Consider the following 27,018-nt stretch of genomic DNA (forward strand, 5'->3'; position numbering starts at 1 on the left):
GTCTCGGCCGGGCGCACCTGCCGGGCGCGGTCTCTCAACGCGGCTCCAGCACCCGGCCCTCCCCGCCGCGGCCCTGCCATCGGCAGCGTCCGCCCTTCGCTGATGTTCGCGCTGAGGCTCTGCGGTGTCCCGGCCCCTGTGGGAAATCGGGCCAGGGCCCGCGTCACATCGGCCGTCGTTCTTGCTGCACATCTGCACCCACTGCAAGACCCGCGGGTCCTTCCTAACTCGGGTTCCCAACCCCGAGGGTAACTCTGCTGTGCGCTTTAGCTGGTCCGCAGAACTTCGCTGTGAAAGGCCTCTACCTCCTGAAATGTTCTGTTGCCAAACTTTGGCAGGTGGAAAAATTCTCAGCCTTTCTAATTATAATAGTAAAAAGTCAGGGAGGCCAGAAAATAAAATGTTTTGTCTATTTAAGAAACGTAACTTGGGGAAAAATTATACCTGGTCAGTGAAGCGAGCAGATCTGAGGGTGATGTGAAGCACGGGGGCCCTGGTGGGGGCCAGTTTGGCAGCGTGTATCAAAGAGACTTAAAAATTATTGTATTTGTCCACTCAGTAGTTTTTTCTTGGGGAATTTCTGCAAAGGAAATAACCCGTGATATGGTAAAAATACTCTGTGTGGATGTTTGTTATATGGTTTTTACTAAATTATTTAAGAATCCTTAATACGGAAGATGGAGTAGGAGTACATTATGGTAGATTATAGTAATGGAATAGCACATGCCCTTTTAAAAATTACATCTTCAAAGCATTTCTGTTATACGGAGAGATGTAGAATAGCGTATGTGTAAAGATGGTCTTCATTTTTTAAGCTGTATGTGTGGGTAATATGTACGGGTCAGACACAGGCTGGCAGTCCATGAGCATGTTCATGGATGGGATCTGTCCCCTCCTCAGGGCTCAGGCTGGCCCCGGAGGGAAGGGATCAGATCCTCTGTGTCGGCCTGGGCGGGGGTGAGATTTCAGGGTGGTGATCATCAGCTGAAGCGGATTCCCTGCTGCTTGACCCCTTTGCCCTCGAGCATGGAGGGACAGAGGGGCTCAGGGCATGGTGAGACCGCTGGTTATTCCCCTCCCACCTTCCAGCCTCTACTAGCAAGGCTGGCATCTTTTTCTCTGGGCGTGCAGTAGACATACTGATTGAAAATCAGCCATCTTGAAGTTGAACTTCCCATCCAGCTCTTTTCTGCTCCTCTTGAGGTCTGGGCTGGCACAGAATGAGTGGGTTGGAATTAAAGTATCTTTTATTCAGTTTAGTGAGATATGTATGTTTATAGCTGTTATTCCTATATAATCTTCACGAGGGAAGAAATCTGCAGCCCACAGAACATTTGAAACACTTTAAAAGAAAAAATATAAGTGTCTACAAAGTTACCCTGAAAAATGATGAGTGGACAAATGATCTGGTAGTCACTGTGACTTTTATTTTATTTTTAATGTTTATTTATTGAGAGAGAGAGAAAGAGAACATGCGAGCAAGCACAGGGGAGGAACAGAGAGAGAATCCCAAGCAGCCTCCACGCTGTCAGCACAGAGCCCGATGTGGGGCTGCCTTCCACAAACTGTGAGATCGTGACCTGAGCCAAAATCAAGAGTCGGACACTTAACCAACTGAGCCACCCAGGCACCCCATCACTGTGACTTTTAAAAGAAAATCTTGTCACTCTGGGTTTTCAGTTATTGATTACCTCCTTCCAGGAAGAGAATATTCATATTGCTTACAAATTAATCCATAGGAAGGTGCCTAACATTTGCCTATAGTACCTAGTGTTGGATTATTGGAACCTTTAGATAAAACAGTACTTAGGGACGATGCCGAGGTTATAGAAGGAACAGAGAGATGTCTCTCCTGAGACCCCCAAATGACCGGGTGCTATAGGACTTGGTCCTGAGCCAGTCTCTAGGGAGGCCTGTGGTCCCAGCCTTTAAAGACCATCTATCTGCGTGCAGACGACCCCAGCGTGCGCCCCTGGAGCCCAGACCTGTGCCCCCAGGCTCCACGCTGGGGCCCCTGGGAGCTCAAATGGGAAATACGGAAGCTACAACTGCCAGAGCCCCCTTGAGTGTCCCAGCGCCTGCTCCCGAGGCTGCAACTCCCGTTCTCCCTCCACCCAGAGCCCTTCTGCCTCTCAGTAAATGATACCAGCCCTCTGGAAGCTTAGTATCTTGGAGTCCTCTGTTCTGTTCACCTGAGAAAGCAGTTCCTGTGGGGTCTGTCTCTCCTCGGTTCTGTGGGATTTTACCCCTGTGCACCACGGCAGCCTTGTGTGGGTCTGCCTCCCATTCCCCTGCCCCTGTGCTTCCTGGCAGGCCTCCCCCTTGCCCCAGCACTTGCCCCTCCCCCACACGCCTTCCTGTGGTGGCCAGGGGCTGTCTTGAAAATCCAGATTGGGTTATTTTATTCACCTGGATAAAATCTTCGCTCGCTGTTGTACACTTAAAAAGACCTAAATTATTCTCCCGCCCTTCGAGACTCTATTCTAGGGAGCTGAATCACCTAATGGGCTTGTACAATACATGCCTGCGGATATGTATAGTTGCCTCGACCATCACCCCCAAGATTCAGGTTAGGCTGACCAAGTGGGACCAAGGCCTCTCTTTTAAAAGCTCCCCATGTGACTCGGATTCATGGGGAGGATTGAGAGTCACGGTGATTTTTAAAATACCCCACGCAGCATAATCACCTGAAGATCTGCTCAGCAGCTGTCCGCCGGGCCCTCACCCCAGGGTCTGACTCAGTATGTCTAGGGGTGGCTCAGGATGCGCGCTTCTGAAGAACAAGTTCCCAGGTGACCCTTAGGCTGCTGCTCCAGGGACTCCACTTTGAGAACCGCTCCTCTGTAGTCTCTGGCTCCTGCCTCGACAGCCTCACCCCTACTACGTTACCGGTACTCTCCAGCACATGGCCATGCTGGTTTCCTTTCCATAACTCGGATACGCTCGGCTCTTTCCACCTCTGCTTCCTTCAACCTCAAGTGACCTGGGTTCCCTCGAGATCTCTGAGTGCTTTCCATGACTCAGGTCTTCAGACGTCACCATTTTATAGAAAAGTATCACCTNCCAATAACAATAATGCATTGTTATTTACTTATTTCTTGCTTGTGCTCTTTCCTGTATGTGTCCTGTGCTCCCCCACCCCTCCCCCACACACGGCACAAGGACCTTGTTTACCTGTATGCACGTGGATGTGTGCATGGGGTCCTAAGAGCCTTCACATACACACGTCTTCTTCAGCAGCTACTTACTGACACCTAATCTGAGGGTGAGGCAAGGGACACAGGGACGGATGAAGCAATGCTTCACGCGGTGGAAAAGCCCAGCGTGTGATGACAGAGGTAGACAACCCAGTGCCTTTGTCTGCCACAGACTTCACGCAGCCAGCCGCACTGGTCTGATTGTCACTGCCCTGGGAGGGGCCGCTGAAGGGTGTAGAGAAGCCGTGGGAGGCTGTGTGGGTACGGCTCGCCCCACAGCACTGAGAGAGAGCGCGTGTCTGGCCCTCTCGGCGTTCTCTTCTGGTTTTGCTGTCGTTCTGCTAAGGTATTGGGCCGAGGATGTGTCGCTTCTTTGGGGAGAACCTTAGTCGTCAGGACCGTTCTGCTCCACCTTTAGCATGAGGCCCCTTTGCTGAGACCAACCGTGCCCCTTTCCTTCCCCTGGGCCATTGATGGAGAGTGGAGACTCTGTCCCCACAGGATTCTTAAGTGGGTCATACCGATCCAGGACTTAAATTAACTCCAAAGTCACTTTGACCTCAAGGCACAAAATTCATTCCATATTAAGAGACTAAATTCGGTGGAATAATAAAATGCCCACAAGAGGTACTCTAAATTTGAATATTAATTCTATCTCATTATCACATTCCCAGGGAGACATTAAAATCCGAAGATTACATTCCATTTGAAATTAAAGTCCAAGACCTTTCTCAGATTCTCTGCCCTTAAGAGTTGAAATGCAATGAAACTGAAGTTTAAAATGTATCCTCTCCAATTTCTTATTCAGCTGAATCGCGCCTAGAGGGGCTCTTCGCGCACGCCTGGGGTCAGGACTCCGCCTGCTGCAGGCTGGGCCTGTGTCTCGCGGGTTCACGACCCCGACACCAGATCTCTGACACACCTCAGAAAATAAGTCCATCCCCAGTCCCCTGCCAGCTACCCGAGCAAAAGCGTGTCCCCAAGAACCAGCACTTGGCGTTTGCTGCCAAATAACAGGAAGTCTCTGGTGTGTGAGGGAAAGAGCATTGCTGCAGAAATTCCGAGTTTCTGCTTCTGCGGGCCTTCGGCGGGTCTGTGACGGCTGGTGACCGGTGACATTGGGGGCTAGTGTCCTCACTCCCTTCTTCCGTCCTGCTCCCCCTTGTGTAAGTAGCCCCAGGGAGCGAAGACCATGTTTCTGTCCCGCCCTGGGTTTCACCGTTTCTGTTCCAGTTCCCACTAAAACATCTACCGCATCTCTGAGAGCGCAGGACTGGATGCGTTTTCATTGCCCTTTAGAGCCTTCTTTCCTGGCCTTCTAGATAATTATCTTCCATGTTCTGTCTGGGTAATCTGTCCTCTAAGATTTCAACTTTCTCTCCTAAAAAACAAAAAACAAAAGCCAAAAACCACTTCTCCTTCATCTAAATCAGCCTCATTGCCTTCTTCTGTTTTCATTCCTTCCTCTGCTTCCATTCCGACAGTGAGACTGAAGCGGTGTTCGCGCCGCTCTGGGCTCCTTCCTGATTTCCAGAGACCGAATGCTGCAGTCAGAGACCTTTTTAAGTTGCAGTATTTTTTTTCTACATCGGAATAAGAAGACCATCTCCTTGTGGTTTTTTTCTGGTCTCGGAATCTACCTAAATTTTCTCTTAGGTATGATACTTACTTACTACAGGTTCCTGGCACATGGCCCTTTTGAAGTTAGAAAAGTTCTCCAGTGTTCTGAGAATTAAGAAAAAAATCATAAGTCTGTGCTAACCCTTATCAGACGTTTTTTCTGTGATACTGAGATAATTATGAGTACATTCACGAGGATGCTTACACTGTGCATTTTCTGGCCTGTGTTACGCTTGTAATGAATTTTTGTAGCACGTGTGATTTCATTCATGTAACATTGTGGGACTTTTTTGTGTGAGGCAGGGAAGGGTCCCTGTTATAAGTAAATAGCCTGTGATTTTCTTACACTGCTCTGTCTGTCTCTTGCTTTGAGCCAAGTCCGAGGAGGGCCGGGAAGCTTCTTTCATTGCCTGTTGTTTTGGAACAGTTTCTATACGTAATAGATCATGTGGGCTTGAAGAACGTGGCGGCACTCACTTGGAGCGCCATTGGGTCATTGTTTTTGTCAATGAGTCTTGGTCATTTTTGTATCATTAAACAATTTATTTAAATTCTTCTGTTCAAGATTTTGATTGATTGTGTCAATGTTGACATTTTCTCCTTTCCTCAGGGATACTCATTCCATCTAGACTTCCAGTTGTTTCCATAAAGTTCATAACATTTTATTTTAATCAGTATTTTCTATACCTTTTTATCTCTTTCCCTTCTGTTTAAATAGATGTCTCTCTTTTCTTCATCTGTCTTCTTGGAATTTTTTCCATTTAATTAATGTTTACGAAGAGCTGCCGTTGGTTTTGGTCATCTGTCTGCTGCGCTGTTTCTCTCCGACATGCTGCCCGGGGCCTGCCTGTCAAGAAAAGCAAAGGCACGAGGCTCCCAATTGCACCTTCTCTGGAGCAGTGATGAAGAACGGGACTCCATGTAGCAACATCTCTACAGTGCAAAACCAGTCAGTCTGCAATTATATATCCAGCTCAGATATCCTTCAAAAATGAAAGTAAAATAAAACCGTATCCCCAAACTCAAGTTAAGAGAATTTGCCATCAATAGAGCTGTGCCATGAGAAGGTATCAAGGGAAGTTGTATAAAGTGGAGGAAAGTGATGCTGGGTGGAGACCTGACTCTACAAAGAAGTCAAAGCACCAGGAAAGGAAATAGGTGACTAAAACCAAAATACCGTTTTCCTCACTTTTAAGTTCATTAAAAATGCAGTAGCTCTTTGAATCAATCATAATCGCGGTGTATTTTGGGGTTTATGACGGGTGTAGAAGTAAATGTATGAGAGCTCTTGCCCCAGCGTCAAGGGGAGTGTCCGGCTGTGAGTTTCTTCCATTGTGCGCGGAACAGTGTTATATTATTTATATACTATTACTTGTAGATAGACCACAGCTAGTTAAAGATGCACACTCTAAACCCCAGAGCAACCACTTCAAAAAAAAAAGGAGAGAGAGGGTTGGCAAGTGGCAGGAAGGGGCACTGTGGCTGNTTCTGGGCTCGAGATGTGTGTGGTGCAGGCGCGGGTACGGTCTGCTGTGTGTTTGTCAGAGCTCAGCAGAGATGGACGTAGGAATGAGAAGAGCAGAGCCCCAGAGGGGAGGGTGGGAAGGGCAGTGGGCTCCATTTTAGGGGCTCCTCTCAGGATTTGTGCCGGGCCCCAGACTGTGGCTCAGCTGGGGCTCTTGGGCTTGGCTGCATTTCGGAATCAGCGGAAGAGTGTGTCTGAGGCTCTGACGCCCATGCTTCGCTCTCTGAGATTGGGACGTACTTGTTCTCACGTTGGGACCACAGGATTGGTGCCGCTGGACACCTTCCAGGACATGTGGACGTGGGACCAAGGTTGTGAGCCTCTGGCCTAGCCTTGCACTCGTGGTTCTCGAGAAAGCATGTGCACAAAATGCAGGCCCCGTGCCGTCCTGAAGCTCCTTGAGGACCGCCATGACCTGTTCCTGATGTGCCCGTGGAGGGCCCAGCCTGAAGCTGCACAGCACACCTGGACTCACCATATCTGCACATTTCCTGGTTCTAGAAGAGTCTGTCTTGATGTGCTGCGGCTTTGCTATAGCACAGCTCGTGGCTGGTGCAAGGGCGCCATGTCCAGCCCTTTCCAAGTGTGAGTCATGAAGGAACCCTTCAGAATCTTAGAATAAGTGGAAACAGTATTACAAGCCGTTTCTTGTGTCTCTAATTTCATGGGGCGGGGGGGGTGCCATACTGAACGCTTCCTCATGGATCTTCAAGTGACCCCCTTGTCACATAAAATCTAGACTTTGTGAAATTCAGAGAGCTCCTCAGGGTTCCATGGCTGAAAAGATGAGCTGGAATTCTCGTGTAGTTCTCTCAGTCTCCAAAGTGTCCCCCGTCCCCTCCAGGTGGTTAGGATGATAGTTGAGTCCTGCCTCTGGGCAGGTACATCCATGTCTCTGACCCAACGGTCCTTTTCATCCAGCGTCACCTTTGGGCTCCAGGCCCTTTGACTCAGGCGTCAGCATGTGTGAGGATGGCTTCATCCCAACGGAGACCTTGTTTGAGCATTGCCGCACCCACACTGGTCATTGATCTGCTCCAGAATGAAGACTCTTGTGATCTTTTTATTTGTGAATGTGTTTGTTTTGAGCAGCGGTGTGGTGAACACATTTTTACCAATTGTCAGGTCACTCAGGCTCAGTTCTCTATGTATCTGGATAGAAGATGAGGTGCTGCACTGGTACCATGCTCTTCCTTTCTTCGGGTTTCTGGATTTCTGTATTCACCATCTGACATGAGAGCGCAGCCAGGGTAGGCTCTCTACCATGAGCTCTCTCTACCATGAGCCATGAGGCTCTGTTTCCTGTCCATCCAATAGATTTCCCCAAGGAGCGTACGTAGCAGAGGTGGGGCCGCGCGTGTGCAGAGCACACTCTCCGAGATGAGTGGCCAGGGTGGGAGGGCACAGTTAGCAAATCAGCCAGCAGTCCTCCTGCTTACGCCTCATTTCCAGGGGCTAAATGTTCGCTTGTTTAAGCCAGACTCGCTGTCTTGTCGAGATGTGTTACCTTGTGAAAGTGTTGACTGAGCTTGGCTCCTTGATGTGAACTACGGCTTGTGACTCATTTGTTATGGGTATAGAATCAATTCCCAACACGTTAGGTAAGAAAACAAACAGCTTACTTGTTTTATGAAGTGTGAACAGAAGAAAACTTGTTAATTTCCTAATTGTTCTCCCCTGCCCCAGACAGAGCTCCCCGCTCGTAGCTGCGGCGGTAAACTTGAGCTTGGTCGTAGCACAGGGGTGTCGTCATCCCTCCTCCTGACATGTACGATGACGTATTTGTGCTGCTGTCATCCTTGTCATTTGTGTCCTACACATTTTATGAATCTCTAAAAATTGATCTTGGATCATTTCATAATGGAGCGGTGTGAATGCGGAATACTTACCCTCGGTTCAGCCACGACTCTCGCATAACCGTGATCTTCAAGGGCTCTGTAATCCGCCCTTACCACCTGCTCAGGTTTCCATCGTCAGCACGTGATTTCATTTCCTTCACAGGAAATCTTGCTCATTTCGCATATCTGAGAATTCTGCTTTATCCCCCCAAGCAAATGAGATTTTTTTTTTGCATCAACTAATAGATCCTGAATAGTTGCATTTCTCCCACACACAAAAAAAGATTTTTTAAAATAAATGTACCGTTTTGCCTAAAACAGAGTGGGGTCCCGTTAACTCAGCCGTGTGCAGTGGCTCTTCCCCAGCCCTTTAGGGCTTCACTCCTCACTCCAAGCACCTGAACTTCCTGTTAACAGTGTTCCCAGCTGCTGCCGTCAGTCCCGCTGCCCGTTACCGAGTGTTGGCTGAGTGCTAAGCCTACGAAGCAATTAATTCCATTCTCACAACCATCCGTGGAAGCAAGCCCCATCATCCCGTTTTATGGGTGAAAATGCCAAGTCTCCAAGGTTAAATGACCCACCCACAGTCACACAGCTCAGCAGTGCTGCAGAGCGAGGCTCTGACTGCCAGCTGCACGGTCCTCGTTCTTAGTCCCAGGCTGTGCCGCAGATCCAGCTCCCGGAACGTTCCATGTTCCTTCTGATCGCCTAGCTTTTCAACATGCTCTTGTCCCTGCAAAACGCTCTCCACAGCCCCCTTTATTTGTCCATTTGGTGCCAGTTTATTCTTATCCCGAGCCAAACGTCCCTTCTTTAGGGAGGCCCTCCCCGTGAGCCCCCTGCTATATCATCAGACACCAGGCCAATGTATGTTCGGAAGGATTTAGATCACAGCCTCGCAAAGAGCTGTTGAGGGTCAGTTCCTTCCTCGCTGTCACCAGGCTCATGCTCCCTTTCCGGATCCCTCTTCTTCACCCCAGGGCAGACCCCTTGAGGGTAGCTCTCCTTTCCGTTCAGAGGCATAGTAGTTAGCACCCCAGTCCCACTGGTAGATGTGCGGCGGGCTGTTGGAGAAGACGTTCGCTGCAGGGCTTGCACTGGGAAGCTTTGAGTCCACTACTAGCTTGGCCATAGAATCTCTTTCTGCACTTCTCAAACACGTGATCTCCCAGGGCCGGCCCAGCCCCTCTCTCGTGTCCCGACCTTCTGAACAATCGGCGCTGAAGAGCTGATTATCTTTTCTCCAAGCCCATCCTGGCCAATATGTTTATAAAATATAATAGAAATGAATGACTAGAAAAAATCAAAATTTTAAAAAGACATAGATGTTTCAAATCTAGATTGTATTATGAGACACAGCATAGCCCTCTTAAATTATTAGCAAGCACTGTTTCCGATGTTTCCCTCTCACTGTGTATTTTCCCAGACTGACGGGGGTCTCCAGACCACACTCTGTAGTTAAGTGACCCCGAGGAGGGTATTTAACTCATGAGTCCCACTCCTGTATCAGTAACATGGAGCCAGTACTGCTTACCCTGGCACCGCCAGAGTGAACGGTAATCACAGAGGTGTTTGTCATGGCCAAGTGTGTGCTAGGTATCTGTTAAATAGGAGGACTTTTCTCGCCCTGTCACCAGCACCTAGGAAAAACTGCAGAAATTAGATTTATTCTCTTCCTCTCTGCCTTGGGGAAACCAAGGACAGTTAGTCACAGTCATCTTCTGCAGGTCTGTGCGTCTCAGGCAGGTAGAGATCCGCCATCTTTCACCGGGACGTGTATTTACAGACAGTCCCCAACTTAACAGTGGCTCAACTTATGGATCGTCAGCCTTTACACTGGTGTGGAAGTGAGAACACGTCCAGTAGAAACTGCACTTGGAGTTTTGGGTGTGGCTCTCTTCTCGGGCTAGCGATGCGCGGTGCACTCCTCTCTTGTGGTGCCGGGCAGTGGCCACAGCTCCTGGTCAGCCTCGCCGTCACAAGGGTCAACAGCAGCTGATACGTTGACAACCATTGTGTACTCATCGTCCTTTCTGTTTCTCACTTCCTGTACAGCACAGTACACGAGATAGATTTAACACTTCGTTACCAAATAGGCTTTGTGGTAGATGATTTTGTCCAACTGTAGGCTCTTGCGAGTGGGTGAGCACAGTTAAGGTTGGCGGGGCTGAGAGTGGAGCCCGGGGGGGGTGGGGGGTGCGGAGTGGGTAGTAGCGGTGGGTTCATTGGGACATAACCCTGTCGTAAGTCAGGGAAGGTCTGCAGTTCATCCGATACGGGGAGTGCTCAGGGCTGCTTGTCCTCGCGTCTAGGCCTTTTCAGTGAACAGCTAGGAAATAAGTACTTTTGGAAATTGAACAATATGAAATTTTGCTAATATTCTTAGTTTGTCTTTAATTAGATAAATTAGATAACATTTAAACCTAATTTAAAACTGTCTTCTGGATTTAAAACTTCTTTTTTATGCTGAAAAATCTTAGTTCCTAATAACATTAATGACGCGTTTGTTTTAAATTATAGGTACACCTGGGTGGCTCAGTTGGTTAAACGTCCGACTTCGGCTCAGGTCATGATCTCACGGTTCATGAGTTTGAGCCACATGTCAGGCTCTGTGCTGACAGCTCGGTCTGAAGCCTGCTTGAGATTCTGTGTCTGCCTCTCTCTCTCTGCCCCTCCCCTGCTTGTGTGCTCTCTCAAAAATAAATATTAAAAAAATTAAGCTAAGTATATAAATAATAGTTCAGAATAACAATACCAGTATGAAGCAGAGAAATCTGAATGCTGTTCTCTCTGAGTTTAGGGCATAAAGTCAAATACTGTTTTAATTCCATGGTAGTTTTTCTTTGTTTTACGTGTCATCAGATTAATGTGTTTCTGTTTTCTATTTTTACAACTTTGTAAATTTCATTTTTCTGCTAAGGCAAAATTGACATAATGGATTACGTTCATATGACATAATGACTCCATATTTGTGTGCTGTGGAATAATCAGCCCAATAAGTCGAGTTAACATCCGTTATAAATTTAATTTTAGAAAATCATAAAGAATATGTACAGGATTCCAAAGTCAGAATCGTATAACCAAGTACATTCACAGAGCCCTGTCCCCCATTCCTGCTGCTTCTGCCCCATTCTCTCTCATGCCCTGTGGGTGACCATTACTAGTTTTTTATTTAACCCTCTCTTGTGTCTTTTGGGAACTAGAAGAAAATGTGTATATTTCTCCTCCTTCGTTACACGGAAGGTTCATCTGTGAGCCTGTCTGCACTTACCGCTGAGCCTGGTGGACCCTCCGTGTAGTCGTCCCCCCTCAGTGTCACAGCTGCACGGAGGTCTCCTGCATCTGTGCTCTGGTTTTTCCCGCCAGCCTGTATCGGAGAACATCTGAGTTTCCAGGATATTTGTTTTTACCAGTTGTGCTGTACGCAGCATCATCAGCTATCAGAGAAATGCAGATCGGAACCACGGTGACACACCGCCTCACACCCGCAGGGTGGTTAAAATAAAAGACGGACACTAACAAGTACCAGTGAGAACGCGGGCCAGCTGGAACCCTCGTACGTTGCTGGTGGAACGGAAGACGCACAGCACTTGGGAAGGCCCTGCGGCAGCTCCTCCAGATGTTCCCAAGACCAAGCGGTCCCCCTCGAGGTCTGCAGCAAGGAGAGCTGGATACAAGTGTCCCCTCAAAAACGTGCACACGGATGATCACACCAGCACAGTCATAATAACCAAAAAGTTGAAACCACTCAGATGCCTGTGTATGTATGGAAGGATGGATGAATTAAGAACACAGTCTCTCCGGACGGCAGAGTGTTACTTAGCTTAAAAAGGACTGCAGTGCTGACACATGCTTCAAACATGGAGGAACCTTGAAAGCATCATGCTAACCAAAAGAAAAGGCCATGCGTTGAATGATTCCATTTATACAAAATGTCCAGAGTAGGCAAATCCAGAGACAAAGTAGATCAGCGGTTGCTAAGGGCAGGATGGAGGAAGTCATGAGAAATGACTGATGCATATGGAGTTTCTTCTGGGGATAATAAAAATGTTCTACAATTGGATACTGGTGATGGGTGCACAACTTTGGGAATAAAACTAAAATCCACAGAAGGGTGGGTGCCTGGATGGCTCAGTCAGTTGAGTGTCCGACTCTTGATTTCAGCTCGGACCCTGATCCCAGGGTCGCAAGATCCACACACGCACTTGAGATTCTCTCTCTCTCCCTGTGCCCCTTTCCCCTACTCTGTCTCTGAAATAAAATAAATAAATAAAATAAAAGCCACTCAACTGTATCCTTTAAAAGGTGAGTGTTATCGTGTGTGAATTGTTTGTTATAAACCTGTGCTGCCCTGAGTAGCCTTGAGCAGGCAAGCTTCCGAGGGACGGGGCTGCCCGAGGCGTGTCCTCAGACTGGCCAGGCTGGATCCTCGAGCCGTGACATGTGTGACTCTGCTTCTCCTGGTGCAGCGCCCTCCACGGCGTCGTTCTGCCTAGCGCTCTCCCCAGCAGTGCGCGAGGACACCCGTTTCCCGTCGCCCGCCTGGGTCCTCAGATCCGCCTATTTGCCATTCTGCGGGTGAGAAGCGGTGTCTCCGCGTGGTAACAGTTTGCAAGGTGGAGCATTGTCTGACGTCTCTGTGTTCCAGCTGCATTTCTTTGTTTCTGCACCATTTCTGTTCATGTATTTGATCCAGTTTTTTCTATTGGATTGTTGGCCTTTTCTCAGTTTTCACAAGTTCTTAACGTATTAAAGTATTAGCATTTTGCCTATAATATTTTACAAATAATTTTCTTGGTTTTTATTTGCCCTTTTTTTTTTTTTAAGTGTTTACGTATTTATTTTGAGAGAGAGGGAGAGCATGAGCAAGGGAGGGGCAGAGAGAGGGAGAATCCCAAGCAGCCTCTGCTCTGTCAGCGCAGAGCCCAATACAGGACTTAACCCCACAAACCATGAGACCATGACCAAGCCGAAATCGAGAATCAGACCCTCAACTGACTGAGCCACCCAGGCACCTCCCCTTTATTTGCCTTTTGAAAAACCGTAGTCAAATTTTAAAAACCTTTTTTCCCAATTGTTTCTGGATTTTGAGTCCTAGTTCGAAAAGCTTTTCCCATCTTAGTGTAGAAAAACAGTCCCCTTACTAGTACTGTTAGGCTGTAGTCAACTCAGATCCGTTTGGAGTTTACCCTGGTGAGTGTTGTTGAGGGAAGATCCCCATTACCCGTTTGTATATGACCATCCAACTGCCCCGGCGTTTTTAAGAAAGGGTGAAAAGAAAAGTATTGTATCCATTTCTGTTTATATGTCTGTTTTTAAATATTTCTGGGTTGGTATAGGTGTGTCAGATACCGGCGTCCCCTGCTATCCAGAAGTAGAGCTTCCTGTGAAGCCAAAATGGCAGAAAGCAAAGAAACAATTACCTCTAATTAAATGGAAAAATGTTTGTGCATTTTCCATCCCAAAAAGTAACCTACCAAATCCTGCCAAATAACACATAAAACCTAAAACAATGCTGACATCATAAAAGCGGGACTCGTGATAAACCCACAGTCGTATAAAGTAGACATAGCGTACGTGCAGCACCGTCCAGCTTCCAGAAGCAGGGAGACCTGAGCACCCCGGGAGGTCCCGAGCTGGTGGGGGCGGCTGCCGGGGAGAGTCGTCGGAGGTTGGGGTGGCGGCGGGTGCGGGGGGCCGGGCTGCAGCACAAGGAGGAGGGGCTTCTGTTAACTAACGCCTCCTCATCTGAGTCGGTGAGGGCACTCGGGCCACCGGTGCCTGCCCCTCCTGCGACCGCTGCCTCCGTGTGAAGGCCGGGCTTCCTCGTCCGCTGAGGGTCCGCTGAGGCCAGTGTGGCAGAGCCCCGAGGGACAGGCGGAAGCTGTGGCGTTACAGCGGTGAGGGAGGAAATAAAGCGGAGAAACAGACCATCTGTAACCTCCCAGCCCGACCCGGCCCGTTTCCGTGTGTGACCCTGCCCTGTCGTCTCTCTGTAGGTGAGCGAGCTGGACGGCATCCCCCTGCTCCTGGACAGCTGCAGCGTCGATGACCGCAACCCCTGTATCCTTGCACGCGGCTCCGCGGGCGTCCGTCCGCAGGCCGGGCCCTCCGCGTGGGCCCCTCCCCGGCGTCCCCTGGCTCTGTGGCCGGCTGTCCTGTGGGCTTGTTCCTGGGAGCTGAGCCACCTCCTCAGCGTCGGGAGGCCGGGGTCTCTCTCCCGCCGTCGGTGCCGCGCAGTGAGCTCGCGTTCGAGGTGAGTGGGACCTTCTGAAGCAGCAGCGCGCGCCAAGTGCTTTGAGCTCTGGGGGCAGACCCCCCACTCCCGGCCCCTGCGGGTGCCGCCTGTCGCCGACCTCAGCTTGCAAAGCGTGTGTTCCGTGGAGTAAACGTGAGGAATTTTGCTTCTTTTAAAACTTTCTGCTCTGGAGGTTCTGTGTCCAGTCCTCTGCGAGGACCCATTTTAGCAACGGTTTGGTGACAGAGAAACATGAGGGGCGCCCTGGGGCCCGGGAATAGGGAGAAACACTTCAGTGGCACCAGGTGCCTGATTTTGATGCGTTCTGGCCTGTGACCCTCTGTTACCGACGCCGGGGACCCCGGTTCTGGCCCTTGCTTGACCACCCTGGCTGTAGGGGAACCCCGGGATTTCATCCACTTCACCAGTGGTGACACTGTAGGAGGCGACCCTGGTACCGTGAGCGAGACCCGGACGCCGGGCACAGCCTGTTTAGGTTTGAGACGCACTCCGTGCACGTTGGGGCCAGACTCCGCCCCGTGCCCCGCCCTGGCCGCTGCGTGCCCTTGTGCCCTTGGCACGTCAAGAGTGTAACCCCCTGAGGGACAGTGAGGAGCCCAGCGCCGGGCTCAGGAGGTGGGCGAGGAGGGGCGTTTAAAGAACACCCGCTCTGTGGTTCCTGTCAAGACAGAGGAGCTGATAACAGTCATGTATTTAAGTGGAGGGAGGACTGCCCCCCTCCTGCCAGCGACACTGCCACAGCTCTGACTCACAACAGAAAAGAATCTCAGATTTTATTTCTTTTAATTTTTTTAACGTTTATTTCTTTTTGAGAGAGACAGTCTATGAGCGGGAAAAGGGCAGAGAGAGAGGGAGACACAGAACCTGAAGCAGGCTCCGGGCTCTGAGCTGTCAGCACAGAGCCTGACGCGGGGCTCGAACCCCCGAATGGTGAGATCATGACCTGAGCCGAAGTTGGCTGCTTAACCGACTGTGCCCCCCAGGCGCCCCGAGAACGTCAGATTTTAAAGAGCACAACAGTACCAGCCGAGTCAGGAGAAGACAGCAGCCTCAGAAGGCGGCTCTTTGAGTAGAACAGAGTTGGCTCACTGCACCACGTTACAGTCGGCCACGGCCGGCCCCGCTCCTTACAGAGTTTGGAGGGTTTTAGCCCCCAGGAAAGAAAGCTGGGATCACAGGAAAGCAGGGAAAGGTCACTCAGGTGAAGGGGCGGAGGTGGTGCGTTTCCTGGTGACGGAGAGGGTTTATGATGAAAAAGAGAAATCACCCACAGTGTCCTCTTCCCTAAATTGGCCTCCTGGTGAAGAAGGGCCTCTGTCACTGGTGTCTGCTCTGATGCAGAGCAGGGAGCGGGCCGGTCCCTGCACACAGCACACCGTGGCTAAACAGCCTGGGGTTCGTGCTCATGGGGCCTCTCCGGCATCCTCCTGGGCGGTTCCTCCGTCCATCCACTCCTTCTTTCCAGAAACACTCGCTGCATCCTTGCTGTGTGTGTGTTTGCATGTTAACGCGGCACACGCTGTCCTCACCACCACCCCCATTTTGTAGATGACAAGACACAGCGAGGGAGTGTCAGCCTTGTCCTGCGGGGCAGACCCAGGGTGCAAGCGTGGTGTGTGCCCGAGCCCCAGCCATTTTCCTGTCGCGCCTCCCTGTGAGTCACAGGGTGGGGACAGAACTCATGCAGGGAAACCACAGGAGCCTTCATGTGGCAGAGGAATTGTTCAGCCTTCTAAATTGAGAAAGTGTCCATGGATAATCTGTACAGATAACTGGTCTCTTTACCATGATAACTAATGAAGAAGTGCAGGATCCCAGAATATCCTTTAAATTGTTGAGAAAAGTCAAAATCTCACGTAGTTTAGTATGACATATCCATTCAGTCTTCGGAGTTTTACTTACTGAAGCCAACCAGAGTGTAAAGGCCTTTAAAATATGCCTAAGATGTGAGATACATACTGAAATATCAGAGCAAAAGGGAAAATGATGATTGAATGGTCAGAAATGAAGAAGCATTAGAGCCTAGGGAATCAACTTTTAGACGTGAGCCGTACATCTGAATCAGGTTCCTAGCAGCCAGAGCGAAGAGGACGTGATCCAGATTACGGAATAAAACTGCACCGGTGCCCTTCCGTGCTGTCCCTCTGCCCTGGCTCACCGGCAGGTTTCCAGAGAATTCTCTCATTACCCCAGCCTCTCCTCCTTACCTCCCATTCACCCTTCCCCACCCATTTTAGGTGTTTTCCTTTCTTTTATTTTCTTTTCACCAAAACAATACATCTCTTTTTTTATGCCAGAAGGTAACGAGTGAGGGCTCTTGCTCCGCTGTCCACACTTGAAATTCATTCTTGGCGCTTTGTTCTGCTAGTTGCTTTGTGCACCTAAGTCATATGCTTTGCTGCTGGTTCTTGTTGTGCATATCAGATGCTGATAAATCCATTGATTACCATGTGAAGATTTACTCTTTGATAACCCCCCACTCCTCCCTCCCTCCTGTCACTATAGTTAAGACTACAGACCTCACTTACTGTTGCCTGTGTGACTAACTTGGCTGAGCGTCTTCTAACAGGTTTGTTTGCCACTTGGATTTCGTGTATCTGTGTGTGTGTGTGCATGCGTGTGTGCGTGTGCATGTGTGCTGGCGGCCATAAAATGTGCTTGATCAAACCTCTTAACCTTTTTCTCATTGGGTTTTTCTTTTATAATTTATTTGTAATAGGTCTTTTTGTATTCTAAATAGAAGTTCTTAGTTTACTACATGGTTCCTGGTGTTTTCTTTCTCCCATCGTGTGACTTATCTTTATAGTTTATTCTAATTAACAGGAGTTATTAACAGTTCACCAGATTAATCACTTTTCCTTTATGGCTAGTTCTTTGGGTGTATATCTTGTTAAGGAAATATTTTCCAACCCCGAGTTCATGATGATAATCTGTATTATCTTCTCAACACTTGATAGTTTTACCTTCTCTGTTTAGGTCTGTAATTCATTTAGAGTTGATTTTTGTACAGAGTGTGAGTGAGGGGTCTATTTCTTTTTCCATATGGACACACAATTGTCCCAGCCCAGTTATTGAACAGAACATGATTGTTAGCTGTGGTGCCATCTTTATTGTGAGTATCCAGACATGTTCAGGTCTGTATTTGGACTCTGTTTTCTTTTCCATTCATTTCTTTGTCCGTCCTGCACCGATATCCGCTCTCTTTAAGTGCTGTCGCTTTCTAACACGTCTTGATATTAGTTGAGTCGGTCCTTCCAGCGCGTCTCTTCTTCTTAAAAAGTGTTAGGGCTGTTTTTGGTCATTTGTATGTTACATAAAAGTTTTAGAACCAGCTTGTAAAATTTTACACATTTGTGCTTATGTGTTTATGTGCACCTACATGTACATACACACACGAAATCAACCAAACCAAAAAAAAAAAAAAAAAAAATTTAACCAACAAAAATTTAAGTCCACACATATTGAGTTCTTTACTGAAATTGCATTGACTAGAATCAGTTTGGTGAGAAGTGACATCTAAACAACATTGGGTCTTCTAGTCCATGAATATGACATCTCTGTCCATTTATTTGGGATTCTTAGTTTTAAGCTTTTATCCTTTTCTTTGTATTTTAGTAGCTCCATTGCATGGATTTGGATGTATGTTATTTTTGTTACTGTACATTTAAAGTATTTTTGGAATTCTATCAGGGTTTCTTTTTTGACCCCTGGATTATTTAGAAATGCATTTCTTAATTTCTAAACAAATTGAAATTTTCTAGTTCTCTCTTGGAGCATGATTTCAGCATACATGTGTTGTGATCAAAGAGCTCATACTTCTCTGTCTTGTGAAGTTTGTTGAGACTTGCTTGTTGAGACTTGCTTAATGACCCAGTAGATGGTACTTTTTTGCAGCTGTTCTATGTGTGCTTGAAGAGCACATTTATTCTCCATTTTATCCACGTTTACCAGGCGGAGTCTGTGAAAGTTTTATATTTTTACTGATATTTTTGCCTACTTTGATTTATCAGTTACAGAGAGTCTTAAAATATCCTTCTGTCAGTATAAATTTGTCTTATTTCTTCTCTTAGTTACATAAATTTTTCCTTTGTATGTTTTGAGGCAGTGTTTTTAGGCCTTGAGAAATATTCCTATTGTCATTATAAATTGAACCTCTTTATCTCTAAAAATATTTGTTACCTGATATCAGCATAGTTCTTGTAACTTGCTTTTGGTTGCTATTTATGTGGTATAACATTTTCAACTCTTTTATTTTCAACTTCTCTGTATCAGAGGTGCTTCTTGTGAACAGCATGTAGTTGGGTTTTTTCCTTAATCTAGTTTGACAGTCTCTATCTTTCAGCTGCTGCATTTAGCTCATTTATATTTAATACAATATAAGTTATGATCTATTTATATTGAAGCCTTTCTATTTGTCCTTCCTATTTTATTTTCTTGTTCTCTTACTTGCTTTCTTTTGGATTATTTTGTATAACTCAGTTTTTATCTTTTTCTCACTTAAATATTCTCTATTCTTTTTTTCTATTCTGTTAATCGTTTCCTGGGAAAATTACAACAGGCATCCTTAACTGAGGAAAGTCTGATGTGTCTCAAACCTTTACCCCCTTCCCAGATTATACAGGACCATTTTGGTACCCCCAACTTCCATGCTATTGTTGTTGTTACACATTTTAATTCTGTTTTCAAAGCCCATAATGTCAGTGTTCATTTAAATCTGTCCACATATTTACTACTCTCCCTGCCCTTCACTCCTTGTATCTCTCTTTGTCCAGCTGGGATCATCTTCTTTCTGCCTGAGGTTTTTCTAGAATTTCCTTTAAAGTGGGGACATTGCTGGGGAACTAGTTGAGCTCATTTGAAAATGTATGCCTGGTACACCATTTTATTGGGAAAGCTGCAGGATCTCTATGTTTTAATTTTCATGTGTATATACTTGCACCTAATTCCACCATTTCCTGCATCCTGTCTACACCCTCAACTCTATCTGGTATCTTCCATGTCAAAGTATCTCTGTTTTATCCTTGTCATTGAGTTAATGAATCTTCCAGTCTTCTGTTCAGATAGTGAAAGGGGATCTAGGATCTACGGGTACACATATGTTTTAAATTTACAAACAGATCTTCTATTTTTATTTTCACCTTTACCTTCCATTAAAGAGGACCAGAGGCACCTGGGTGGCTCAGTTGGTTGAATGTCCAACTTCAGCTCAGGTCATGATCTCACGGTTTGTGGGTTCCAGCCCCATGTCAGCTCAGAGTCTGGAGCTGCTTCGGATTCTTTGTCTCCCAGTCTCTCTGCCCCTCCCCTGCTCATGCTCTGTCTCTCTCTGTCTCAAAAATAAATAAAACATTTTTAAAAATTAAAAAAAAAAAAAAAAGTCCATGTGGTCACCCACATCTGAGCTTTGAGGGATTCTTCAAGGCAAATTGTTTCATTGCCCACTTAGGATCAGCTTTCTTGGGTTTGCTAAGGTAGTTGCTAGAGCCCCTGACACAGCCATAAGCCAATGCCCTGTTTCTTCTTTTCTGTCTGCCTTTTAGCCTCTGAAGTTCTTTTTGTGCTTGAGGGTTTGTGTCTTTTTAAAAAATCCAGTGGGTCTTCAGAAGCGAGTGTAGTTCAGTGAACAGACTCCGAAGCCTCATCCTCTGCTTCCGGTCGCCGGTCATCACCGTCTTCCCAGGAGACCAGGGCCATGTTGTTGTTCTTACCGTGTTAAAACTCAGTCCAGCAGAATTAATCACTTGTCCTTAACATACTGCCTGTGTCTTGGCCTCCACGATCATTCTGTAGGTTTTCCTCATGTCTTTCTGGGTCCTTCTTCTCTGGCTCCTTTGTTGCTTCCTCTTCTACACAGCGTTTGAGTGCTGGAGCACTGCTGGACGATGTTCCGGACCCCGGAGTGCTCACCTCAGCCTGCATCTTCCCCCTAAGGAGCCCCACCCTTCTCTTCCTTTCTTCATTCCGTGTTTGGTGAACGCCCTTCCCGTGCCACTCTCTGGCCCCACGGAATGACAGGGAATCCCGTAGGGAGGCTGTTGGGATCATCCAGGCAAGAGGAGACGGCTTGGGCCCGTCTGCATGGAGGTGGTGAGATGGAGCTGCATTCTGGGTGCTCTGATGGCTTTAAATACCTCTTTGTCGGTGGCTCCCAAACTCAGTCTAGACAAAGCTCTCTCATTTGTTCGTGTGTCTTCCCGATATTCCCAACCCAGCACGCCCAGAGTTGAACCATTATGTCTCCATAAAACTGCTCCCCCCTTTCCCGGTAATTGGGAGAATATCTCCATCCGTCCAGTCGCTAAGGTCAGAAATCTGGGAGCCCTCACGATGCTGGTTCTTTTTCAATCTCCTGCCACTAACGTGTCACCACATCTTACTGATTCTCTGTCTGGAACACGTCCCACGTCCGTGCACCTCCCTCCGTCTGCAGCGCCAACATCCCCTGCGCGCGCGGCTCACCCCGGCCTGGCTCCGCGGTGGCCTCCTGCCTCCTGTTCCCTCGGGGCGTCCAGGAAACACGGACTCCCCATCCGTTCAGTGAGATCTTGTGAAACCAAAATAGGATCCTCCCTCTCTGCCCCTGGCCTCTCCCTGCCCCCACACCATCTGTCACGAACACGCCCGATTCCAGCATGCCCAGGACGGCCCGTTGGGCTTAGAGCCACCCGGAGTCTCCAGCACGTCCCGAGAGGCCCCGTGGGGTTGCGCCCCTGCCTCCTCTCCCATTTTTATCCAGAGCTGTTCTCCCCCCACCCCTGCGCCCCGCCGGCGCTCCCCGGACACACTTTCCTCTTGTTTCTCACATGCACCTCGCAGTCACCTCAGGCAGTTGCCTGCGCTGACCCCTCGCCTGAGCTGCTCTCCCTGGGCCAGCCTTCCCCGGGCTGGGTGCCCAGCTCCCTCGGCCGCCTCCTCGGCCAGGTGCTGCGGGAGCCCCGCCGGGGTGCCGTCACCCCTCGTGCAGCCTGCCTGTCGGCTCGTCACAGGGTACCATGAGGTGCCTGTGCATTCCGTGAGGGCAGTGGCCGTTTTTTTTCCTGTTTGTCACCCCAGTATAACATGCCACTGCTTGACACGTAAGTGTCCAGTAAGTACTTCTTAGACACCTAGACACGTGGGTAGGACAGTGAACACACAGCAGCCTGGGGAGAGGGGTGTGTGTGTGTGTGTGTGTGTGGTGGGAATAGGGGCGGTGGGCAGAACAAGAAGAATTTTCCTATGGTTCTAGATTGTTCTGTAAATGAAGTAAGCACTGCTCGCAGTGATAGTGTTTCCAGCCCCTCTTCTAATTAACACCTGCCAGGTTTTTACTGAATTTTGATTTCAGTATTCTGTGTTAAAAGTCAGTAGATATTTTGGGTCTGTTTAGACGAGGAGTCGTGCCAACAGTAAGTCTCACTTAATAAAAAACCTGTCCGTTCTCTGATCCCTTGGGGAAGGCTGGCCATGTGCTTGTACTTAACCGTGCCCCGTGGGATGGGCAGTGGGGCCTTGTGCCCTGTGGGGAGCCGTCCTCGGTCCCCATAGATCACTGGGACCCTGTGAGACGTCCACTTTCTTGGCCACCCTCAGGGACTGTGGACTTCAGGCTGGCTTTCCTGTCCGAGCAAACCTGGGCTGAGGGCCCCACCCCCAGGCTAGGAACGCAGGATGTGGGCTCCATTCTCAGAGGCAGATTCTGGAGATCCGCGGGGATCTCCAGTCTCCCGGAAGGGACAGCACGTCGAGGGGCGCTTCGCCGTAAAGACCAGTCCCCCCCATCCCCCCATCCCCCCCCACAGCTGCTCCGGTGGCACGAGCCCAGCCAGGGCCCAGCTGTCCCCTCGCCCGCTCGCTTGTGGGTCACCCACAGTGATGACATGGCCGTGGAGGCCATTGGAAAATTCCAGCCCCACCGCCACAGACCCAGCTCCTTGTTTGTCAGTTTATTGCGGCAAGTGAGGTTTTTTGTTGTCGTTGCTTCTAAATAGAAGCCACGAAGTTTTATTTGAAATGTTTTTCTTTTATTCTTTTTTGATCTGTGTTTTCATCAGCCATCCTTGATGTGGGTTGTTTTGTTTTGTTTTGTTTCTGTTGGAGGGGGAGAGGACAGGCATAGAGAGACTAAGCAGGAATTTCTTTTGTGTTCTTTTCCCTCTTTTTTCCCTCCCTCCGCCCCCTCTTTAGCACTAAAACACATTATTTGTAAGTTTTCCTTGTGTACAGAAATGTAGCAAGTGGTTTACAGGAATATTAAGGAGACAGTATTTCCCCCGTTACCTGACCCGTGTGGAGGAAGTGTGGCACTGGGCACAGCCCCCGGGCACCACACGCCCACGCCTCACCCACCCCACCCCTCCCGGCTTGTAAGCACTGCATTTACCCTCTGCGGGCTTTGGCTCCTTTGCTTATACAGCAGGCCCCACCCTCACAGGGTCGTGATGGATGTGAAAGGTAGTTGTGTTTGTAAAGTGCCCAGCACGTAGTTTTTCACCCTGTGAGTGTTCTGGTCCAGGTACCTATTCGAGCTGCTGTTAGGAGAGAGGTGAGTTTTCCTCTGTGATTGCACTGTGAATCAGTGGAGAGACTCCAATAATAACGCTAATAAAAACCATATCAGAGAACAGAGTAGAAAATACAAAAGCAGGATCCCAGTGACGCCGCCAAGGTCCTCCTGCAGCTCGCCAAGAAAAGGTTGGCCTTTTCCGTAAACGGTGCTGGACTCATTCAGCATCCAGGATGGGGAGAGAAAATAACCAACTACCCACCTTGCACTGTTCACAGACGTCAGTGCACATCACAGACCTCTGTGCGAAAGGCAGAGAAGGAAATGGCCAGTACCCCTGTGGACAGAGCCCAGCATCCTTAGTCTCAGGGAAATGCAGATTTAACCCGCACTGAGAAACCCGCCGGATGGGCTACCGCAAAGGGCTGACGGCATCGGGGGAGGGCAGGGGTGGTGGTGGCGCTGTAAACTGGAGTGATCCCTTTGGAAACCGTTTTGGCCGCGCCCCCTAGCACCGAACACCCCCCCCCAGCCTGCGAGCCCACAGTGCCCCTCCCGGTACTTCCCCCAGAGGAGCGCACGCGTGTGTCCCCCAGACGTGCAGGAGCCCTCATAGCAGAGTTACGCGGAGTAGCCCCAGGTGGGAGCACCCCAGTACTCACCGGAGCAGAAGGGATAAGTCAGTGGTCTGTTCTACCTGGTGTGGAGCCCGGAGGGTGGACATTACCAGGGGAGGGGCAGAAGGGCCCTCCAGGGTGGGGTGCTGGGCGTGCTCTTAATCCTGATCTAGATGGAGTTGCGGGGACACATCCGCGTGAGGAGACGTGCCCTCAGATGCGTGTACATCTGTTGCACTACACGCACGTTTTTTTAATCCGCGACTGGGTTCGCCACGTACCCACGTCCTGTGCTGGCCCCTCCCACATGTCGTCTTGCGTGGTTTTTAAAACCACTCTCTTCCTTGGGAACTGTCATTTCCAGTTGCCACCCGAGAACCCAAAGCTCAGGGACTTGGTTCCTCAACGCAGCCGGTCCAGATCCGCCCGGCACGGGAGGGCAGGGCCAGGTGTGTCCGACTCCAAGGCCTGCGCTTTGTCTGAGTTCAGGGTCTAGACTCGCACATGCATGCTTCCTTCACTCCTTCCCAGCGTCCCTCTGGAATGGACTGTCTCCGGGGCCTGTGGGTATTCAGCCGCATCGGGTACGAAGGCCTGCATTGATCTTACTGAACTTCTAGCACGTGGTCCCACCTGGCGCGCTGTTGCCACCTTGGGTGACCAAGATGCACCCCTGCATCCTGGGATGGACCCCTCCCGTTCCTCTCCCTCCTTCTCTAGAACCTTAGTCCTAGGTGTCGGGGACTCTTCCATGAGCTCCGGGACCAAGCGGAGCGCAGCAGCACGTCCTGATGGGTCAGCTGTGGTGCTCTGTGCATCCAGGAGCCCGCCACGCGGACGTCCCTGCTGTACAGCTCCTCCCCCCCCCCAGGAAAACCCACCCCGGGGCGGGGGTCCGTGTCCCCTTGCATCTGCACCCCTGGCACACACTCCACACTGGACCCCACGGATCCAAGGGAGGGCTGCCGAAGTGTGTTCCAAACCACAGGTTTTTATGTGGGGTCTTAAGTAGCTGTTACAGGAGGGAAAGCTTCTGGGTTGTATGTCCATACGTGCATACATATACGCACGCACACACAGGACACATACGCACACACGCACGCACACACATGGGGCATATACATACACACACAAGACATACGCACGCACACACAGGACACATACGCACACACGCACGCACACACATGGGGCATATACGTACACACACAAGACATACGCACGCACACACAGGACACATACGCGCACACGCACGCACACATGGGAAGTGTGCCGCACAGGCTCTCTCCGACAGGACCGCATGGAGTCTCCACCATTCTGCTGCGCAGTTTGGAAATTCTGGACTTTCTCAAGAAATGATGGAAATACCTTCCATTCTGTTTTTTTTTTTTTTTTCATGTTAGAGTGGAGGGTGGCAGAGAGAGAGAAAGAATCTTAAACACGCTCCATGCTCAGCGCGGAGCCCGATGCAGGGTCAGTCTCACGACCCTGGCGTCATGACCTGAGCTGAAATCAGCAGTCCGATGCTCGACCAGCTGAGCTGCCCGGGCGCCCCGATTCTGTACTTTCTTACCAGGAGGTCCGGCTTGTGTCTGGCCCTGCCCAGCAGCAGCCAGAGGGAGGCCATTCAGGGAAGGGTCTGGAATACTTCGGGAGGTCGCAGCTGGCTGGATTCGGTGGGGTTCGTGAAGGTTTATCTGTGCATTTCCACACCAAAGGGGTGCTTATGCTGTATTCACAAAATGATTCATTTTGGCTTCTAATACCTTACGCTGCCCTCCTAATGTTAATGCAGTGAGCGGCTAGGAAATCCTTCTGAGGGGAAGAGCCACGTTCTCTTTATTTCTGAGAGCCCAGCATGAAATAGCTGACAGACAGTGATTATTTGTTCCGTTCTTGAGAACACTCTTAATGCGGTTTTCATTTAAAAAGACGAACTTTTGGTTTAGCTTCCCAGTGATTTAATTTGTTTTTTTTAAATCTTTCATTGATTCTCTTACCCCTCCCCTCGTGCGTTTGAAGACATACCGACCAAATATTTCTCGGCGACCAGAGCAGACCAGTGCTCGCACACAGCTCTGTGGGTCCGGGGGGGCCTCCCTGGGGCCCCATGTGACAGCACCGAGCATGGCCGAGGATCGGACAGTGCATGGGTGCCGCTCCCAGGCTGCCACCAGCGCCCCAGCATGCACACCCATGTATGCGCGCGCGCACACACACACACACACACACAAGGATGCATCTAAATGGAACCATTCAAAGTGAAAGAGGAAAGAACGCCTGTTTGTGTGGCTTTTGTGGTATCCTAGCAACTGGTCCCCCCGGCCGGAGGGCTGGAGGAGTCCCCACACCGTGATGAATGAGGCTTTCACAGTGGGACCGCTTCCTCCTTCAGGTGTTTTGGCAAATAGACCATTTTAAAGTGAGACTCAAACTCTGCAAGCTGTAACCGCGCCTGCTGCCCTTTTCAGGTGCAGGCAGCTTTCTCACATCTCTACAGTAGAGGCTAGAAGTCACACGGATTCTGCGTCTGGCAGGCTGAGGCGTCTGAGGGCGCCCAGAGGGGAGAACACGCACGCCTCCCCCACCCCTGCGCAGGCCTGTCCTCAGGCTTTGTCTCGCTGAGCCTGCTTCGCTCAGCTGCGCCCCCTCTCAGAGGTCGGAGTGCCTCAGGGTTTGCGGCAGCTTGACTCACAGGACAAGCGGGATCACCTGGGGGCCTCCTTCCATTAGTGTCCAATTCCAGCTCAGGTCAGCAACTCACCATTCGTGAGTTCGAGCCCCGCATCGGGCTCTATGCTGACAGCTTGGGCCTGGAGCCTGCTTCCAATTCTGTGTCTTTCTCTCTCCACCCCTCCCCTGCTCTCTCACTCTTTATCTCTCTCTCTCTCTCTGTCTCAAAAATAAAGATTAAAATAAAAGAGCAAGATTGCTTGAGGTTTATTCTCATGCTGGGAAACAGAGTCTGTCACCCCACCCCGTGATGTGATGCCCACTGTCACGCACCCACCCTGCACGGGGACCAGGACAGAGCCGCCGTCACACTGGAAGTGGTGTGAAAGTGGCCATGGACGCCACTTCCGTGGACGGCCCATCACTGCAGTCACCTGGCTTTGAGACGACACACTGTGCTCTTTTTTTTTTTTTTAAATGTTTACGTATATTTGAGAGAGAAGGAAAGAGAGACACAGAATGTAAGCAGGGGAGGCGCAGAGACAGGGAGACACAGAGTCTGAAACAGGCTCCAGGCTCCGAGCTGTCAGCACAGAGCCCGACGCAGGGCTCGAACCATGAACCGTGAGATCATGACCTGAGCTGAAGTCGGACGCTTACCCGACTGAGCCGCCCAGTCACCCCAAACACGGATCTTTTTATCTCCGTAGTTAATACCCGTTTCAGAACGTCCCGTACGTGTTGGGATTACACGGCAGCCTCTTCAGACTGGCGTCCTCACCTAGCGCTCCACATTTCCGTTTCCCC

General features: G+C 49.6%; 1 protein-coding gene across 1 annotated transcript in view; it reads left to right on the forward strand.

Moving 5' to 3' along the window:
- ATXN10 (ataxin 10) overlaps positions 1-27,018 on the forward strand; it is a 155,564-nt gene that overhangs the window by 95,287 nt on the left and 33,259 nt on the right. The window contains exon 10 of the mRNA XM_077757899.1: positions 14,180-14,243. Coding sequence (XP_077614025.1) covers positions 14,180-14,243 — 64 coding nt within the window. The remainder of the gene's footprint in view (positions 1-14,179; positions 14,244-27,018) is intronic.

Source organism: Crocuta crocuta, unplaced genomic scaffold, assembly GCF_008692635.1.
Source record: "Crocuta crocuta isolate KB4526 unplaced genomic scaffold, BGI_CrCroc_1.0 scaffold143, whole genome shotgun sequence".
In the NCBI taxonomy this organism is placed as follows: Eukaryota; Metazoa; Chordata; class Mammalia; order Carnivora; family Hyaenidae; genus Crocuta; species Crocuta crocuta.